Source organism: Callionymus lyra, chromosome 3 (assembly GCF_982586985.1).
Source record: "Callionymus lyra chromosome 3, fCalLyr1.hap1.1, whole genome shotgun sequence".
NCBI lineage: Eukaryota > Metazoa > Chordata > Actinopteri > Syngnathiformes > Callionymidae > Callionymus > Callionymus lyra.
Window position 1 is genome coordinate 29,776,522 of NC_141820.1, and position 21,271 is coordinate 29,797,792.

The window sequence follows — 21,271 nt, forward strand, 5'->3', positions numbered from 1 at the left end:
TTTAAACGTTAATATTGTGTTATTTTGGTTATCTTTTAAGAGCCCGCTTTGGTCCGTTGTTTGTCTTAATCTATTTTAATGACTAGTAATGAATATCACCTCTGATATTGAAGCCCAGTTAAAAACGTCCCTCCACAAACGTGGCTATATTAATCTTAATGCTATTACTTAGAAAAGCATAACCGGAAGTGCGTTGACTGCCATTAGCTTGACGCAGCGTCTTCCTGTTGGAAGGAGGATGAGGTCCGTTAGATAGTGTCGAGTATCTCCTGCTGCTCACACACTTCAGCTCCACTCAACATTTAATGTCACTTTCATCTATGCAATGTGGCTTGTTCTGGTGACACTTGGACTTGAGGGTCCATCTCTTCCGCTGCCCGGCGCTCAGGGTCGCGCTTTGTTCGCAGTGACCTCCATTTGTTAGGTTATAGAGAGTTATTCGTGGAATAAAAAAGAAACAAAAATGGATCCCTTACAGGATAACTTCAAGGACGAGACACAGTGTGCAGAAGAAGAAGAAGAAGAAGAAGAGGAGGAAGTGGATCCTAGAATCCAGGTGATTTTTTTTAAATTTTATCCTGAAGAACATGTGTATAACTGCAGGTCCAGACATCCGTGTAAATCCAGATTGAAATGCTTGACTGTGTGTTTACTGTAAACAGGGCGAACTTGAGAAGCTGAACCAGTCGACTGATGACATTAACCGCTGCGAGAGCGAGCTGGAGGTGAGGCCACACAACACACTGCTGTCTTTAAATCCCTGCGGGATAAACACCAACAGTCCTCTCTCTCAGATCCATATGCTGAAAACACTATGTATTCTCCCTTAAACGTGCCATCTTGATACTACTTGATGTTGTTCTAAACCCATGTTGAACCTCTCATTCTAATCTTAGTGGCCTCAGCTTTTCCTGTAAACTGGAAACACCCAGAAAGGAAACTGCTTCTTAAAAGTGGGTCGAGGACGAGAAAAGAAAAAGGTTCCACAACTTGAAGTCTTGCAGTGTTTTCACGCTATTTCTAAACGTGGCTCAAGACGGGTTACTGTTCACCCAAGGCGAACCATTCCACGGGTCAACCGCAGATTTTCTTCCCTCAAAACTAGGACTTTCTGTTTCTCATTAGACAAGAGACTCGGGTCCAAACTCCAGCCTTAAAAAAAAAAGATTCACGATGCACTGTGGAATGTTAGGAAAGTGGGTTGTGCAGTCAAAATGTGTACATTGTCAAGGATTCAAGGATTAACTTGGCATTGAGCAGGTTTCCTTTCTGAGGCCTGAAGAAAAAACGAGTGAATATAAATATAACTTGTGTTTGTGACTTTTAAAGTCTGAGGTTCTTTTCCCTGTCCTAGAGAGAATGTTTACAGCCAATTAAAAAAATAATTAATATTGAACACGTAAATTCAACAATCACAAGCAAACATATCAAGGAAACCACAGAAGAAAAAACAAGTTAAAGAATTGCGTGTACATGTCACAAACATCTTTCAAAGTACGTAATACACACAGAAACATTAAAGCTAACACCCCTATACATGGTGTTGCTGTGCAAACAAAGTCAATGTTCTCCATTTGCATTTCTTTTCTTGGGTCCTTATTCTATGGCTCAGCAAGTCCATTTCAAACACATTATGCAAGTAACTGTAAGTGAAAGTATTAAAAAAAAACCATTTGTCATTCTTATGTACACAATATACATATATGCATAGATATATATAACAATGTAGAATATTGTGCCACAAGACATTTTCATTGACTTCATGCACGTCCTGCCAATATTTGACAGTTTCAGCCCAATACCAACATATTTGAGTGTGATATACGTTGACATCTTGACAATTCCTCCAGCACGGAGCTACTTTTAGTTTTTGGTGAGTTTAATGACATTTTCCCAATAATGTTCCGTCCAGATGCGGTAACACGTTTATGTATGTATTATTCCTGAGAAATATTTAAATGGATCCTTTTGCCCTTTTTCTTACATAGTGTGAGTCTTTCCTTTCATTTCCATCAGTGCTGGTTATAATGTTGACACAATTCTACACTTGTTACACATACAGGCCCCAATTATAGTTCCAAATAAAACCTTTTTTGTTCTTATCTTTGCTACGTTTAATTTCCCTGTAGTGTCATTGTTGTTTAAGGAGTAAATACATTAACTCTTGAAAGCTCATCATATTATCATGTTTTGTAGCTGTAAATATCACAGTTAAACTATATTAAATCCACTGTCTCGACACTATTTGGGGTAGAGCTCTTGTCATAAACTAGCCTAGCTTCTCATAAAGATATATATTTTTAGCTCCATCAGTGGTAACAAAGGACAGCTGCCTGAAAACAACCTCACCCTCTTTTGTAAACAAACTGGAGTAGTTGAACAGCAATTAGTCCAGAGAGGTCAGCGAGGTCAAAAGTTGTGGAATGTGTTCTGGTAACAAGTCTGGCAAACTGGTAATCTAGGGCGGATTAAAGAAGATGAATCGTAGATACAGCGAGAGCTAGGGTTGGGAGATTATCTCCATTGCGGATGAAAACACTGTGCGGGACCAAACCTGCGATCGGCCTCCAAGGACAGAGAAGGTTCTTGCCCGTGCGCTGCACACATCTTTATTTGTGTTGCATTGAGGTTCAAATCTGGTCTAGCGCCTGCTGGTTCCTGTCTTATGACCTGGATGCAGGTGCTGCTGACAAATGCTGTTTTGGCTCCAGTGACATTAACATGTCATGTTGGCTGTCACATGCGCACACGCACGTGCACACGCACAGCTACAGGTTCGCTCTAACTAAGCTCCAAAAATGCTGAGAATCTCCGTTCGAGCCCAAACTGAGGTCCGACTGTGGATTAAATGCACATGCCTGCATTTTGTTTAAATGGGTCGGGGATGACTTCAATTGAGCGTCGTGCTGCGGAAGCACGTGACCAGTGACCACTGTTGATGTGAGCTGATGACAAAAGATCATCTTTTTGATGGTTTCATAGTTGATATGTTTATTATTTAAAACAATATATAAAAGTGCAACGAGAAGTCTTCCTCTCCAAGATGCAGTTAGTCCCTCATCATGATTGAAGTTATTACTTTATAAAGTTCTACCCCGATTGAAATCTCAGTGAACGAGAGGTTACAAGAACGAAGCCCATTATGATAGTAATAATGGCTAAACTCGTCCTCCAGCTAGCAGTAATCGCTTTGTTTAAATAACGAGTCCCTTGGAGGTGGAGACTTCCCGGATTGATGACGTGCGGTGACAAATCTCTCACAGCAGAGTGGGTGTGGTTATGGTAAACAAGATTTTATCTCCAGAAATATTTTTTGCTTTTTAGTGGACAGGGTTTAAGGTAATTTTCTAATGTATTTAAATAAAAATAGAGTTTTGTACAAACAGACTCATACTGATGAGTACAATAGTGTCCAAGATACATTTAAGACACACTTTAATCAAAGTATTTAAAATGTAACAAGAACATTTTCAATAGAAGCAAAGACATTAACTTTAAACAAGTTGCTGACAATTCAAGGTTATTTGTAATTAGAATTCTAACTTAAATATTTATTAATCACAATGCAAATCTACACAACAAATAAGTGGAGAAGATCAACAAGAAATGTGTTGCCACATGATGTTATTAGATAACAAACATGTCTTTGAAGCACAAACCTGTCATCCGCAAAATGGATTTGTTATAATAATTATAATAACTTACAAAGGACTGAGACCTGGCATACCTCTGCCAAGGGAGAATAGACTTACTTACTTGTACAGTAGTTCAATAAAACAACTTGCAGGATTCAAGACTTGTGTTTGCTCACCGCAACACGAATGTGTTCTCTGAGCTCTGCTTCTCAGGGGTGAACTCTTCTTCTTCTCTAGAGAATTACAGAAAGCACCAAAAAATAGACAACCATTCCCTGTCCTGCCTTTTATTGTAATTTATGGTGACATGACGATTCTTAGAATTGTTCTATTCCTGACAAGTAAGCTATTTTAGTGTCTCTGCACAGGCTTTCACTTAACTATATTAACTTGTTTAACTAAAAGTGGGTCAAGGAGATGTTTTCAGTCAGCGGCAGGTTTTCTCAGGGTGAATAAAGTCATTTTATTTTATTTTAACGTCTCACTTCTGCATACTGTAGAACAGTGGTTATGGTTTCTCATATGACCTGAAAGTGACGTTGTCCACGTGCAGTGAACCAAAGTTTAGTTTCCCCCGCATTCAAAATCTTCTTTTATGTAACATAACATCTTGGGTACAAGCCGCTTGTTTTGTCTTCTTCTAATATATATAAATACATAGTTTTTGTTTGTTCACTGTCCACTGCTCAATGTGACGAATGTGTAAATCAATTAGAAATGCGACGTCCGTTAACTGGTCGTTCCACATGGGTGATAAGACGCCTGTGTGTGTGTGTGTGTCTCTGATGAGGTCACTGCAACGTTCACACACATCTTTCAACTAACTTTGAAGGCGATTTTGTTTTTTTCGCCTCCATCCGCTAAATCAAGTGTGTCCAATTCATTTATGTCATCTTGTGATGCGTCAGAAAAACAAAACGCTTTCAAATCGTGTCTGGAATCAAATCAAATTCAAACGAATTCCATTTAAAATCAAATAGTTGTTTACCTTCCACAACTACCTTAGGATGTTTGGCAGGTAAGAGTTTAGATTCCAATTTTCTGCTCACCCTCATGTCGACTGAGGGTTGGGATTATTTTCAGAGTAATCTGTTCCTTTTTAGGGTTATACAGACTTGTTTATTCATTTTAATGTAGCAACTGATGCTCAGTTGTCTATGTCTTCATCTTCATCCATAAAGACACTTAAAAATCATCCAAATACCTCCATACTGCTCGTCTGTAACATCCATATTGTATTTAAGCCTCGACAAGAAGATTGTTCCAGGAAAAAGTTAAATAAATCTATATTTTAAGATCGTTTTTTAGGATTTTCCAAAACAATTCCTCGTTTTGAGGCTTCAATACAAGTTGGACGTTACAGACGAGTAAGTCACTTTCTGGAGGAAGATGAAGACGAAGACAACTGAGCTCCAGTCACTAGTTTAAAATGAATAAACACTTTTGTCTATAACTATAAAAAGGAACAGATTATTCTGAAAATAATCCAAACTATTAGTTCGACACAATGGTGAGTAGAAAATGAGAAAAGTCTGGTTTTAGTTTGGGACTAAACTAACAGGTCCTTCCCAAAACGTCTAATCTCTCCACCGTGTCCTGGAGGCACTTCTTAGAATTCCATTACTGGAATTATGGAGGCATCCAGACAGGATGAAGATTTTATCTTAATATGATGAACTCCCAGATGTTTTTAGCTTCTTTCACATGGTTTAGAAAGTCACACATGAAGATAAGCGAAGGCTCCTAATTCAGTAAATCAGCACATTCTTCAGGCTGAAAATGACATTTCAACCCGACATGCAACCACATGTTGCCATGGCAACAGACCGCCAGTAGACGGGAAAGATAATGTATCATCATTTATTTTTCATCTCGCTCCCATGTGTGTCCCGTACAGGATTTTCGTCAGCGCTTCCGCGCCGTCCTGGTGGAGGCGACGGTGAAGCTGGACGAGCAGGTGAAGAAAATCGGCCGAGCGGTGGACGACTCCAAACCGTACTGGGAATCACGGAAAGTGGCGAGACAGGTACACACCTGCTTACTCACACAGTTACTCACACACACAGCAGTGATTCGTTTCCGAGGCTGTCAGACAAAAAAAAAAAGTCAGGCTGGATTAACAGCGAGAAGTTTAATGGGCTGAGCTTATATCTACTTAAAAGAGGCTGGTTCACGTGACGTCTATTTTTAACTTCTATGAGCGCTAAGCTGCCATCATACGCACACTTTTGCTTCTTGACAGGCCACTGCATTTGTGCCTCTCTCTGCAAGCTGTTGCTGCAGGCGACACAATGTAGGACGACTTCGTCGCGCTGTCATCATGTCCTCTCCTGTAAAGAAATGTTCCGAGGGTGATCTGATAGGACGGCCGCGAAATATGCAGACTGCATGTTTTCCTCAACTCAAATAGAGAGTTTATATTTACACGCGTTTGTGTTCAAACATGTTGTGTGTTTGTGCATGTATGTGTGTGTGGATGCATTTATGTGTGTGTATGTACTGTACAGTATGTATGTTTGTGTATCCGTCTTTGTCTTGTTTGTGTGTTCTTCTGAATGTGTGTGTCTGTGCATGTGGGTGTTTATGTCTATGCGTGTATTTAGGTGTGTGTCTGTGTGTGTATGTATGCCTGTGTGTCTTTCTGCGTGTGTATGTATGTGCGTGTCTGTTCAGCGTATACAGTGTGTGTCTTTGTGTGTGTCTTCGTATGTATGTTTCTATGTGTGTGTGTATGTGTGTGTCTTTGTGTGTGTGAGTGCTTGTATGTGTGTGTGTGTATTTCTGTGTGTTAGTGCATTTATATGTGTGTGTGTCTTTGTGAGTGTATGTATGTGTGTGTGCGTCTATATGTGTATGTGTGTGTCTTTGTGTGTGTGAGTGCTTGTATGTGTGTGGGTCTTTCTGTGTGTGAGTGCAAGTATGTATGTGTGTGTCTGTGTGCGTTTGTGCGTCTATATGTGTATGTGTGTGTCTTTTTGTGTGTGAGTGCATGTATGTGTGTGTGTATGTATGTCTTTGTGTGTATGTACACTGTGTAAGTGTGTGTGTGTGTACAGTGTGTGTGTGTACAGTGTGTGAGTGTGTGTGTGTACAGTGTGTGTGTGTGTACAGTGTGTGCAGTGTGTGTGTGTGTGTGTGTACAGTGTGTGTGTGTGTACAGTGTGTGTGTGTGTACAGTGTGTGTGTGTGTGTACAGTGTGTGATTGTGTGCATAATAGAGATCTGTGTCATCCAGACCTTAGTAACTATCATTTCATCATCAATTATGGAACATTCTGAATATTTAATACTTGACCCACTTCACCAGGATTTAAACGATTACCCTCCACGACCCAATCAGAATGAGAACAAAAACACACACACACCCCGTCAACCCCCCCACCACCCTCAAACCAACCCAGAAGCTTCCAACCCCCATGTTTTCTCTTACATTCCGACAGATTGGGGCTGAGTACAGACAGTTGCTTGTATCTCAATCTCGGTCCTCTTGTCTGACACACTAATGCACTTTTTGTTGAACAAAAACTTCACTTATGTTCAGACAGTGTTGATTTTTCCCCTTTTTTCATGTAATTCTTAAGCAATAGATCAGTTGTTTTCGACTAGTCTGGCTTTAGGACCCACCAAATCCCACCTTAGTGAAATGATGTGACCGGAATCCATTCATAAAGATATTATATATGATTAGTAATTTAATGGTAAAAAAGTGCCATGCCTGGGATCCAACCCCAGTCGGGTTAACCTCTGGTGCACAAGGTCACCTCCAGGTCAAACTTCCAAGTGGTAAATAAGGTCTTTAGCTTGATATGATACGGCCTATAATGTTATTCTGTTCACGTCTTTGTCTCGTCATTGCCAAGACAAATCTGATTTGTCCACATTTTTGGCCGTTACTGCTCAAAACAGGTTTGTTATCAGTTCAATTTCTTGCAGTTATGTATCTTGACTTTGACAAATCCATTTAAAATGGTATTGAAGGGCAAGTTAGGGTCGCTGGTGAGGTCAAGTCAGGAGAGTCAACTCTGTGTCGTACCTGCCTCATGATATTCGAGTGTTCTTCTGGTTCACAAGTCTCCAAGACGGTTAAGTTAAGTTGGTGATTCATTCGTTGTTGTCTCTTCCTCAGATTAGGCTGGTTTTAAAAAACAGCTGAACACTAGAAAATAAAAGACTGAGTCACAAGTTTAAAAGTACTAAAAGTAGCAAAGTAGTTCATTTTGAGTTTGCTTTCGTTTAATTCCTTCAAAAATCTCCGTCCGTCTCACACACGCCTCTAAACAATCCTCCATTACGTCACTTCTGGGTTCCCTGAACCCCCGGTTCCCCGACCAGAGCCTGGGAAATGTGTCACGATGAAGGACGGAGGAGAAGAGTTTCATCTCTGCCACTTTGTCAAAGAGGGTCTGGGAGATAGTGTATCAGTGCAGACACACACACACGCATATAAAGTGAAAGAAAAACAAGATTCATGACTGGTGCCCTCTGACCCCCGTTTACGTCAACTCTGAGTCTGTGTCGTAGGTCTGTGGCAGGGGGTCATGTGGTGGATTTGATTGTGTTTCCCCACGTCATGTTCTGGTCCATTCTGGTTTGTAATTGTATTTAACTGTCAAGTTTTTTTTACTTGTGGTTATTTCCTTCTTCAAAAATGAATTGATTCATTTTTATTCTATTTAATTTGAAATTAATTGAATTGAATCTAATTTTGGGGTATTTTCTCTTATTTTTTTTCTTTTGAATGTATTATTTTTATTTGCTTGGATTCTTGACTTCATTCTCATGGTATATCATCTCTCACAGACTAGATTGTTTTGAATGTAGCAAACAAAGTTTTATTTAATTGGAAATGGATCCCCTTCAGATCTTTCACTTTCATCCTTCAGTACCTTAAAGACACAATCTTGACTAAAGCTTCTTCAGATACAAATGAGATTTCTGGATTTTTCGGTGACTTTGACTCACTCATGCAGTGAGAAAAGTCCCACTAGTGACTCCGACCGTGGGCAAGACAAACCCACTGCCATGTGTCAGATTCTCCTGCCACAAAGCCCGTGTTTGTCCATTGGATCATGTGTTTCTGTGTGGGTGAACTTCACAAGCTGTGATTCAGGTTGTCGCGAAACAAAAGTCAAACATCTTTCTGTGAAGAATGAAAGGAGGGAAGCCACTTATGTCAATATCCATTCTGCTTTTTGCGTGGTGGGGGGTTCCCATCAGGGGTTATCTTTGTACTGAACACAGAGTTTACTTCCTCTTCTCCTTTCACCTGGCGGCTCCATTTCTAACCTTCTCCATCCAACATGTTTCTCCTCCGTGTGTTCATGCCATCTGAGTCTGCTCTCTCCTCCAATAGAGTGTCGCGCTCGTCAACAAAAACAACCAGGAAATTAGAATTAATTATCAACACAAAAACCAAATATAAAATAACATATACAATCCGGACTAAATGACGTCTATAAAATGCCAAAGATGTCTCTTTGTCAAACTGTATACAATTAATTAATAATGATAAAAAACGATTTTATATATTTTACCATTTAAAATAAAATGCATCAAATGCTAAAAAGTGTTATCTTTTAATTCAATTAATTTTTAAATATTTAATTGCATATGCCTTTCATATAAGACTATAATATAACTATGAAAAATATAAAACCAATACACATCAAAAGGACAAAAAAATTAATAAAAGAGGAGGAAACTAGTTGAACTAGTAATCGGAGTTTAGCCGTATTTTTAAAGTGTTATATTTAAACATATTTTAAAATATTTTTATATCATTATTTTGACGTCGTGCAGGCGGTCTGGTTTGAAACGTGACGAGAGGAACAATCTTTCAGCCAGTGTGGCACATGACAATGATGCATTCAATTGGGAATTGTCAAATGGGTTTGGCTCAAAGAAAAGATGTCGACAAAACACAATTTGGTATAGATTAGCATCGACTTTAAATAAAATGTCATGTATTTTGTTGAATTAAACAAAATTAAAATTTGTTTTAATTATTGGACAAAAATAATATAAAGACTGAAACTTAAAGAGTGTTGACCTGACTCAAACTATTAAGAACAAAAATGACACATTGTTTCAGGGACTGTATTTTATGTTAAATTAAAACAGGCTACCAAAATCAATAGGTTTAATATAATAAAAAAAATAATGTATATGTGCTTTTCTTATAATTTATGTATTTTTTTTGTTTAAACCTGTGTGACTTCAGGCCCAACTTGAAGCCCAGCGAGCCACTCAGGAGTTCCAGCGGGCGGTGGAGATCCTGCAGGCGGCCAAGGAAACGATCGCTCTGGCAGAGGAAAGGCTGCTGGAGGAAGACAGTCGGCAGTTTGACTCTGCATGGCAGGAAATGCTCAACCACGCCACACAGAGGGTCAGTGTTATAAAAGCTGCCTCGGGTGGAAGAGAAAAACATGGATTCAACACTGAACTCGACTCAATTATTTTGCAGGTGATGGGGGCGGAGCAGGCGAGGACGCGCAGTGAAGCAGAACACAAGAAAACGGCGGCCAACTACGACGGCTGCATCAGTCGCATGAAGCAGCTGGAGAAGAAGCTCAAGCGCTCCATCAACAAATCCAGGTGTTTGACACTGAAAAGAACTTAAAGTAACTTTTCTGTCTGCTGGAGTCAGCTATGGTTATGTCACCTGATGCAGGCCAGATGTGGGAGTTGTGCAATTTGGGGGTGTAGTCGCTTTCTCTCAGCACCCTGGAATGCTGCATGCATGGGGCAGTTTTTTTCACCCTTATTTTCTTACGAGTTCTTATTTCGTGTTCTCTCTCGCCCCCCACAGGCCGTATTTTGAACTGAAGGCCAAGTATTACTTGCAGCTTGAGGTAACACGCCTGTCATTGTATTAGACACACACATTCACACACACAAACACACACACACACACACACTTACTTGAGGTGCTTGATGAGTTCAATGGTTCATTTGTTTATTTATTTTTACATTATTTTGGATTAACATCTCCATTTCTAAAAGCTTAATAAATATATTAATGTATAAATATGCACATAGGTTATAATAATTAACACACTCTACTGCTATTCTTAAAATTATTATCATTATTATAGATTGTAAATATATTGTGTGAAATCTCACAAAATAAATCATTTAATAAAATAAATATTAATCCATAATGATTTCCCAGCAATTGAAGCGCCACGTGGACGAGCGTCAGGCCAAACTCGTGGCTGCTAAGGCTCAATATCGAACGGCGTTGAGAAACCTGGAGAGCATCTCGGAGGAGATTCATGCACAGCGGCGCTCGGTTGCCATGGGAACCAGGGAGCAGGGTGTCGGCGCAGAGGGGGACGAGGGCAACGAGGATATTGCCAACTTCAAGATGGAGTCGGATGGCCTTTCAAGTCAGTTTACCTCAATATTAATGTTCAATGTTCCTTCCAGTCATGTCATGACTTCATCCGCATGTGTTTATATATATCTCTGTGCATGTGTTTCAGTGGTGTCAGTGTTGACGGACGAGGAGGGCGTCCACAGCAGCAGTTCAGAGGAGGATGCTGACTCCCGCCTTCCCTCTTCACCTTCATCGTCCACCTCGCATCCCTCAACGTCCGCCTCCACACCCCTGGACATGCCCTGTGTTTACCCCACCTCCTGTTCCTTCATCTTCTCCTCCTCGTCCTCCTCGTCCTCGCTCTCGTCCTCGTGTCCCGGCGCCCTGGAGTCGGTGAGTCCCTGTGACTCCAACGATCCAGATTCTGTGAATGGTTCCGGACATGCTTCCCCTCTCCTCGGGCCTCGCAGCCAGTGCAGCGGAGCCTCCTCCCCAGACTGTGACCAGGAGAGAGGTGTGTGTTTGTGTCGTCATTGTTTGATGCTTTTCCATGTCAACTACAATGTTTTCTCATACAAGACAGTATAGCTCAGCAACTTTGATCACGTAAAAAATCTAACAAATAGTGAGTTTTATTTTTTATTAAAACTCACTCAGGGACACACAATTGGTTTGACTGCATGACCAAAATCAATACTTTATTCATCAGAAGTATATTTTTTATTTCTTTCGAATCACATGCATTTGAAGCAAACGGAAAAAAATGATTCCTTATTTTAACAATGCCAACTTACTTTTAACTCTGTTAGAATGATACTATACATTATTAGAGATGTTAACAGTGGTCATATGGAGCATTCACCATCCTTACATTAACAATTATATGAAGGGGCAAATCATATTTAAATAAAGTTTATTCCAATGATACAAACTTCCTAAATCATAGCAAAAGTGATTCTTTTTAATCCTCTTAACTCCGCTTCTTTATTTTATAAAAACATTTTATAACTTAATCTTTGTTTGATATGTATTGAAAACTTTGATGTTGTTAACAGTTCGGCAGGAAATAATTTAATCAAATTTGTATTTTCAGATAAATAAAGCTTAATTATATAATTTCAAAAGGATAGACCAGAAAATGCAGCTGTTATATTTTTAAAATATTACAAAAAAAATGTTATGTTATAATGTATTACTTTTGTATGATTTATTTAATTTGCCTAAATATATATGTAAAAAACAGTTATTCATATTTGTTTAAACGTAATAGCAACCTTCATGATGTTCAGTGTTTTATCTCATCCAATTTCAATTTTTCATTTTTTTCAAAAATGTAATTAAATTGTTCAACACAATTATAAAAGGAAGACAAATGTATATTATATGTAAATATTACTCTTAAGTCTGCTTAATTTGAAACATATTCGTGTTTTGTTAATTTTGGCTGAATGAAGATATTAAAAATGATCTGACAACAGATAATTTGCCTGATAAATGTTTATCTTGTCCTTGTTATTGAAATATGAGTTTTTATCCCTCCATTATAGATCAACTGGCTTCAGGTGTTGTTCATGTATGATGGTGCAGATTCTTTTAAATGATGGGCTTCAGTCATCGTTGTAAGGAGAAGCATTCATAATGTTCCTCTGTGTGTTCACAGGTGATAGAGCTGATGGTGCGGAGGCAGCTCTACAGGCAGGCCTGAACAAACTGAGCTTGAACGTACAGACCCAGAAAAATGTGGATCAGGACTCTGACCCCGGTTTCTCAAGCCCAGAACTGCCATCCTCCAAGTTAACCAACACCATATTGCTGGTGAACAGTATTTAGCGATGAAAAAGCAACAACTTAACGACAAGGATCCAAGTGATGGTGGACACAGAGGCTGAAACCTAAAACTGACTTCATTTCTTGTCCCAATTTCCATCATTAGGTGTCACGTTCATGTTGCTATATGTCTTTGTGAACTCAACCTTTATTGATGATGCCATTCTCACTCCACGTGGAGATGTTTAAGCGAAGAGGGGGCAGATGCTAACAAAGTGTGGTCGTTTCTTCAAGATTTATGGCCTATTTGTGCCATATAAACTCTTGAAAGGAGGTTTTTTATGATTTGAAGAATATTTGTTCTGCTGATAACAACGCCAGAATCTCTGGGTCCATGTTAAATCAGAACTAATATTGAGAATCTACTGAATGAACAGATCTAGTTGCTATGATTTTTATTGTCCGTCAAATGAAAAATGATTTTTGTTTCTAGAGAACAAACATTGATCTTTACCTAATAGGTTTTTTTTATACGACAGATTATAGTCAATCACTCCCTCAGCAACGATGTAGCTTGTTCATAATTGCGTACTAAGATACATGGTGCTTCACATACAGTATTAACATCAATAATCTTGACTTTATGTTTTGTTTATTTCACCGTGTTTATGTAACATACTTTATAAGGTCAGTGTAAGTAAGTAATATTTGGAGAGCGTTTTTCCAGACCAGGGTCACAAAGCGCTTTAACAATTAAAACAATACCCAATTAAATATATACTTAAAAGGTCGAGATAACACAGAGACAAACAGAGTAGTCTGAGAGAATCAAGGAAAAGCCTGCACAAAAATAGGTGTCTTCAGATGTTTCTTGAAGGAGTCAGTAGATCCATCAAACACAGAGAGAGAGAGAGTAATTGAGACAGTCATGTACGTTTCTTTCATGACAAAAAAAGTTAATTACTTTTTGCAGCAACAAAAATCCTGACTGAAATGGTTGTCTTGATCTGAAGTTCTGGCCTGAAGTCTATCTCATCCAAAAGGGAAGTGTAAGAATAACGTACCTTGACATCCTGATGAATTAACAGTTCAAGGGTCCAAGCCAGGTGCCGAGGTGGAACATGCAAGTGATGTACAAATTACATTATGGTTTCTTCATGTCAAGCGGTTCGACGTCCTTATTAACAGACTTGACGGTGGACCAAAAACATAAAACATGGATACCACGTAGAGCACTATTGAGTTGAATCACATGATGTCTTCCATTGGGATTTAGAAATGTTAAAGTCTTAACCACCTAGAGGTTTGTGTGCGCGTGTGAACGGTTTTATTTTGTCTTTCGTGTTTTTAAAAAATGAACCTGTAGTAGAGATGTTTATATTTATACTCCTGCATTCTTGTATGTATTGTTGTTGATGTTTGACACAAATCAACAATAAACATGTGCTTCACATTGTACATTTGAACTACATATTTTGGGACTACAACACTTGTGAGTCACTGATACAAACAACAAGGGATGTATCTGTTTAATATGAGGTAAATGTGGGATTCATTCCATTAGCACACAGGTGTAAAACTGGTCCAGAAAAGCGCGTAAGTAACAGTTATTTGTAACATAATTATGGTAATTAAAAGTGTCCAAAACGCATCCATTAAGGAAAGCGATTTTTTTTTCAACAAATTAATCTTATTTTGATATAAATCTGTTCATGACCTCAATTCTACCATAAAAGGAACCTCGGGCGAGTATCATTTCGCGAGTATCTTCGTCACGTGACACAGATCACATGACTTCCGTGTACATGATCCGCCCTCTTACTCTGATTGGCTAATAGAGTTTCGCCGCAGCGTTTGATTGGTCAGCAGAGAATAGAAATAAACAGCCTCACATTTCGTAGCACTCTGATTGCAGAATGTGCGTTTCTTTGTCTGTGCCTTTACTTTGATTTATAGGGAACGACTGTTGTGATCTTTAAAACAAACAATGTGGACTATAAGCCTTATTGCCATATTTATGTGGACGTTCACAGGTAAGATCCTAGTTTTTTGTTCTAGTCTCGTGTCGCAGTACTGCTGAACTAATACTCACCTGCACAAGTGAAAACATTCGTCTACTAGATTTTCATTTACACAATTGTCTTTGCTCTACTTTTTTTTAGTTTTGCGGGTTTAATGTCTGCCCTGTGTTTTAACGTGTGTTCTCATAAATGACTGTTGTTTTGAAGCCACTCGTGGAAAAGCTGTGCCTTCTCTTCCCGATTTTGGGAAAACGTACCACGTGAAAGGTATTGTATGTTTCCCTGTATTTGTTTTTAACTATGTTGTGCATTTATAGTCATTTGACCTTTTCCCCATTGCAGGTGTGATCTCTCTGCCATATGCCGAGATCAAGGAGCCAATAGAAGCCTGGTTCGACCTCGATGCCCAGTCCAGCAGAATAGATTATTATCATGGTGAGGAAGCTTCTGCTTTCAGGATGTTGAAACGACCCATTCTTGTCTCGTTTAAGTAGATTGTGTGAATGGGAAATGCTCATCTGAGACGCGACAACGTGACCAGAGCAGACTTGGATCCCTCAACAGAAACAGAACAGAAACCAGCTGATGAAGCACATTGAAGTGACTTTTTACATCTGCCAATATTCACTTTTTATTATACGTTTGTTGGCGTTTAACTATCTGTAATTAAAATAAATGTCTCTCTGAGAACGCTGCGTTTAGAACGATTAAGAGAAATGAAGAAAACATGCTCAACTATAAAACTCTGTATATATAGTTTTAGGGTTGCTCTATATGACTTAAGGACCTCATTGGAGTTCAACTGCAGAGAGTGACCTTTAGATATAAGGTACAACTTTATTGATCCCTCAGGAGGACATGATGATCATATGATGGCTTAGAAATGAGCTGCTTGGTAGAGCGGTCTGCTTTTATTTCATTTTATTATCCGTTTATTGTACATTTCAATATCCCTGTAATTTGCAAGTGTCGTTAAAACACTACTGAAGTTCAAGAGGGAGCATACAGTTTGCAGAATTGTTGTTTCAGTCAAGCATTCTTGTGTTCTTTTCTGACAAGACGAATGACACACTAATCATTTTTTACACTAGTTTTGTGTTTTTAGATTTTTGTTATCAAAGGAAGGATGTAAAAGGAGAATCTGGGTGTTTAAACCTAGTGTAAACTCATGGTCAACGTGACCCGAAAGCCTTAAAACGCGTGTTAGTGGTATCCCTTGTGTCGACTCTGGGTTCAAGGTGAACGACCTCCACCACTGCATATGTATTTATGGAAACCAGGAAAGACATTGACTTTGACCCAGAGACTACACAAGGGATAAAAACAAAGAATTCAGTTTATATACAGTATAGATGAACATCAGAATAACAATGTCATGAAGTCGACAAGGATTTATTTGTATTTTGCTCAAATCATCCGCACATGCATGAAGTAAAGTCAATCAACCTTTACCTAAACTAGCAAACTCTAGTCTTGTTATTGTTGCCCTGTTGTTCATAAGCTGTAACAAATGTTTCACGCCATACTCCAAGTACACTCTTGGGTATGTGATCTTTGAATGAAATCACACAACCTACTCAACATGAAAAGTGTCTTTAATATCAAAAGGCCGACATAGTGACATTACATCTTTATCCTCACTAGGCCAAGTGTCCACTTTCCAGTTGGGCGCTGAAAAGCCGTGGGGGAACTATTATAAAATCTCCCCGGAAACCACGGAGGTGGAGCTGAACGTCATGAAGTGCTTCCAGTCCAACGGCAGTAAGGAAGACGTTGCCAAGCCTCAGCCGTCCCTGCCTGACGTTCAGGACTTTCAGGTTTGTGTGAGAATACGTCACGTCAGTTCTTCAGATCATGGCGTGAACTTCCTCTGCAGTTCCTGAGGATGGACTACTATGGCGGCTCTCTGTGCGAAGTCTGGCAGAACGTCACCATGGTGGGTCACAAGAAGAACACGTACACGTTGTGGGTGACTCGCTCAGAGAAGAATGCTGCCATCCCAGTCCATTATGAGATGATGGGATACAACACACTGTTGCACTCGCACTTTGACAAGTACTTGGTAGATTACAAAGAGTTCAACACTCAAGTCGATCCTAAAGTCTTCTCCCTTCCTGAAGGTTTGTGTTGCGTCTCTGTGGGTTGACTTTGTTGAACAATCCTGAGGGCTTTTATATTCTTGCAGGTATGACCTGTGGGGGTTTTCCCGGACCCGGAGTGGAGCATCCCATGTTGGCCAATCCGATGAAGGAGCTCATTCACACAACCTCCTCTGGGCACGCTCGGAGCATCTTCAGTCACTTTAAGGAGAAGTTCCAGAGGAAGTACAGTGATGAGAAGGAGCATGAGGAGAGGGAGCACAACTTTCTTCATAATCTCAGGTAAATGCAGATCATCAGTTGGATCCATGTCATGGCCAATAAAGAACTACAAGTAATAGTTCAGTGGTTTATTGAGAATAGATGGCAAACACTCCTCCGAACATCTTTCCAAAAACTCAAGACAAAACTCAGTGAATGCATGAGTTTTCCATTTAAAGCAAAATATAAGTTGGTTGGAAACATTCTGTAAAAGCAAGTTGGTAATGTTGAGTCTGTTAAAAATGTAAAGCCTCTTGTATGTGCGTATGAACGTAGATGTACACTTTGACAGAACTCTGAGATGTTTTTTGACGGTTCGTTTCTCAAACAGAAACGCTTATACTAATTGTAAGGTTATACAACTTTAAACATGTCAAACTCTATCCTTTTAATAAAATTCACTATTTTGACTCAAAATAATAGAAAACAAATGTTTTCCGTTTATGGATTAGGCTTCTCAACTTGCGACCTCTCTCTGACAGATACGTCCACTCCAAGAACAGAGCCGGTCTCTCCTTCTCGCTCGCGCTGAACTCCCTGGCAGATCGCAGCCTGTTGGAGCTGAAGACGATGAGAGGAGGACGACGTGGGAAGACTCCCAACCGAGGCCAGCCCTTCCCCAGAGCACTTTACCAGGGAGTTGTGCTCCCCGAGTCGATGGACTGGAGACTTTATGGTATTTGTTTTGTTCACACTATGTTCATTATTTTGCAAGTCCCGTAATTTGTCTTCATACATTTTCTACACAAGACATTAGAACCAAATTTGGTAATCTATCGTTTTAAATATCCCTTTTGATTAGTCATGCCAGACTTTAAAGTGTTAACCAGGATATCTGTCATTTTCTACATTTTAATAAATGAAGAAATTATTAAATGATGATTTTAATCAACTTGAAATATGTCTTATTAAACTTGATTGTTCACTTTTTTCATGTAGTTCATTATTGAAGTGGCCAAACAAAAAAAAGTGATCTTAACCAGTTACCCAATTTTGGCAGGTGCGGTGACCCCCGTGAAGGACCAGGCCATCTGTGGTTCCTGCTGGAGCTTTGCCACCACTGGAGCACTAGAGGGCGCTGTCTTCTTAACCGTGAGCGACACTAAAGATGAACAGTTCCGTTGAATGTCTTAAAAACGCTTAAAATTAGTCAAACTGTTCGTTTATACTTAATATTTCGATTGTTATGATTCAACAAATAAATGGTCCTAAAACATGAAATATTTGTAGACCAGCACATTAGTTATATTGACTGATGGGATTTAATTATAAACTTTATTTAACAAGCCTCGACGCTGTGTCGTGTGGTGATGTCATCAAAACACGACGTAGCGACACTTTATATTTAAAAGTGTGACGAGTTTGATTCAACGACTTTCACGCATGCGTGACGTTCACTTTATGAAGCGTTGAGTAAGAACCGATGTGACATTTATGAGACAAAGTGTTTTTAAAAATAAATGGTTAAAGTTGACGTGGGTGTCATGAACACAACCGCTTATGAGGGATTGAGTCTCTTGAATGATCACAAAGGGAGCGACACTATAAAATATCATGTTTTTAATAGAATTTCTTTTAATCTTTTTGTTCAATGTGTTTAATTTACTATGAGTCGTGATCAATGTAAACCCAAGATATAACTAATTTAGTGAATCTGCTTCATTTAGTGAAATATTTGGCTGAATATATTAATGTATATATTCAGGCTCCATTGTGCCTGTGGCTTCCCCTCAGCATGAGTAATTGAGGTGCATGTCAACTTTGGTTCGGCCTCCTCAGGAATAGAGACTCGAAACAAATTCCTTTCAGTGCGACACCCAGCAACTCAACCCAACAGAGGAGGGTATTATGGGATTGAGGGGGACCGGTCTCTTTTGACTCCTTCACATGTGCATGTTGTTTTTGCCATTTCCTCCTCTGCAGTTTAACTATTTGGAGCTGTATATTTAACCTCCATTTTGTTCTTGATTCAGGCCCATCCTGAAGTAGATTTGATGTGTTGACCACTTTTATTATCTGCTTCTCTCAGATGGGGTCGCTGCAGGTTCTGTCTCAGCAGATGCTGATGGACTGCTCCTGGGGTTTTGGGAACAACGCCTGTGACGGAGGGGAGGAATGGCGAGGCTACGAGTGGATCATGAAACACGGGGGCATCGCTACAACTGAGACTTATGGACCATATTTGGGCATGGTGAGGCATTTGAAACAAAAGATTTGGAAATGCACAAAAGTCTACCAGGGTTTTATAATTGCAAAAAACTTACAACATTATTTTACAATGCATTAAAACAAGCTTTAATATGCGATGACAATGGGTACAAGTGACTTCTAAAAAATAAAGGTGAAATGAAGAATTTGCCCCATTTGTATAGACTCTCTTAAAAACCACAAAGGTCAGTCCAAAGTCCAAGCAAGTGCCATTAAAAGTGTCTGGGCACATTCCAGCAGGAGGAATCATGGATCTCTTGGGGGCTGATTATCTGTAGATAACTTTGAAATCCCAACAAACTAGTATATTGCCCTAAATAATGCGCCTTTCTAAACTGTTTCACCCCCCGCAACCCCCCCCAATACTAGCAATTTAGGTTCATTGTTCTTTATTTCATTATCAGTCCTGTGACTCGAGAGTGTCAGTCTGCCCGTCTTGAAACTGATGTTGGCCTATAGAAACCCCATAGCAGGACATTCCCCCCCCCTTTTTTTTTCCTGTTTCACTGACTTCATGAAAATTAAATGATGTGGATCTCTAAACCAGAATCCTAAAAATTGAGAATGGTAACCCGGCTCTGAGCTTTTGGGAGTGAATTTACAATAGAATTTGAGAGCAGCTTTCTCAGATGAAACCACAGATCTTTTTTAATTTAAGTCGCAGTTGTGCTTGGTAAGATGGTGACAAATTCCATGCTGATTACGAAATGTACTTAGACAGGTTTAAAGTTCACCAAAAACTGCCAAGTCAGACAAAATAATTGCTTTTTAAATCTTGTTCATTCTGCATTTGAGTATAACCGTGAAACCACCAAAACTATTGAAAGCCATTTAGGATTAGTGATCAATATGTGGCCATGGCTTCCAATTCTAAGTGCTAGTTTTCTGTACACAACCAATGTCTCCATGTTTGTGTAGTCTTGAATGCTGGAGGTAATTCCTTAGCGTGGGGGGTTTGTTGACATGAAACCTTTAGAGGGGGATCTTTAACTGCTGCTAACTGTTTTGTTTTTGCAACACCTGCAACTAACCCGTCTTGCAAGACCAGATGAAAACTGTAGCAATTATCTTCAAAAAAGGGGTTATCTGATCATCTCAACAAAATTGATTTCTTAAGAACTGTTTAGTTCTGCAATATGTTGAATTGTCCTCTTTGTTTGTTGTGCAACACTGTCCCACAGCGTTCAACGCTAGCAATGATATTTCAAATGGATTAGATTGATATTTGTTTCCGGTAGAATATTCCGGTAGACATGAGAATAGCTTCTCCTATGGTTTGAGGAACTGGCTGCTAACATTCTTCTCCCGACAGAATGGATTTTGCCATGTCAACTCCTCCCAGCTGGTCGCACGTATTCACAGCTATACAAATGTCACATCCGGAGACGCAGAAGCCCTCAAGATGGCGCTCTTCAAAAACGGCCCTGTAGCTGTAGGTATCGACGCATCGCACCCTTCCTTCGTATTCTACAGCAACGGCGTTTACTACGAGCCCAAGTGTGGTACGTTTATAAAAATCTTAATTCCCCTTTTCATTCTTCAGTCTGTGACGCTTTGACTCTTGTGCTGGCAGGAAACACTCCCGACGACCTGGACCATGCCGTGCTCGCAGTGGGATACGGGACTCTGAATGGAGAGCCTTACTGGTTGATCAAGAACTCCTGGTCCACGTACTGGGGTAACGACGGCTACGTGTTGATGTCTACGAAGGACAACAACTGTGGGGTCACCACTGCAGCCACTTATGTGACTCTGGCATAATGCAACAGTGGCTGCACGCGAACATTTAAATGTTGCTTCATCAGGGAATCCTCTTTTGTTTTTGCTCTAAAATCAACCATTTAATGACACTGTGAAGTATCGCTATTCTGCAACATCTCTTTGACTGTCTTCTTGCAATCCCAGCATGGTGTAAAAGCTTTGGAATCTTGTCTGTCCCGAATAAATGAGCAAATACAAGTG

The 21,271-nt window shown here is 39.6% G+C and overlaps 2 protein-coding genes across 2 annotated transcripts; both read left to right on the plus strand.

Moving 5' to 3' along the window:
* The first annotated feature begins 251 nt into the window (after window positions 1-251).
* LOC148084420 (SH3 domain-binding protein 5-like) lies at window positions 252-14,178 on the plus strand. Its single transcript, XM_087787485.1, has 9 exons — window positions 252-556; window positions 663-725; window positions 5,533-5,661; window positions 9,856-10,020; window positions 10,099-10,229; window positions 10,444-10,486; window positions 10,807-11,023; window positions 11,120-11,467; window positions 12,614-14,178. Exons 1-9 carry the CDS (start codon window positions 464-466, stop codon window positions 12,781-12,783), a joined length of 1,359 nt encoding a protein of 452 aa, XP_087643611.1. The 5' UTR covers window positions 252-463; the 3' UTR covers window positions 12,784-14,178.
* A 435-nt stretch (window positions 14,179-14,613) lies between these two features.
* LOC148084421 (digestive cysteine proteinase 2) lies at window positions 14,614-21,268 on the plus strand. Its single transcript, XM_087787483.1, has 11 exons — window positions 14,614-14,753; window positions 14,949-15,008; window positions 15,084-15,176; window positions 16,386-16,558; window positions 16,618-16,861; window positions 16,927-17,122; window positions 17,584-17,777; window positions 18,102-18,193; window positions 19,131-19,292; window positions 20,622-20,811; window positions 20,883-21,268. The coding sequence occupies exons 1-11, from the start codon at window positions 14,708-14,710 to the stop codon at window positions 21,068-21,070; spliced, it is 1,638 nt and encodes a 545-aa protein (XP_087643609.1). The 5' UTR covers window positions 14,614-14,707; the 3' UTR covers window positions 21,071-21,268.
* The last annotated feature ends 3 nt before the right edge of the window (window positions 21,269-21,271 follow it).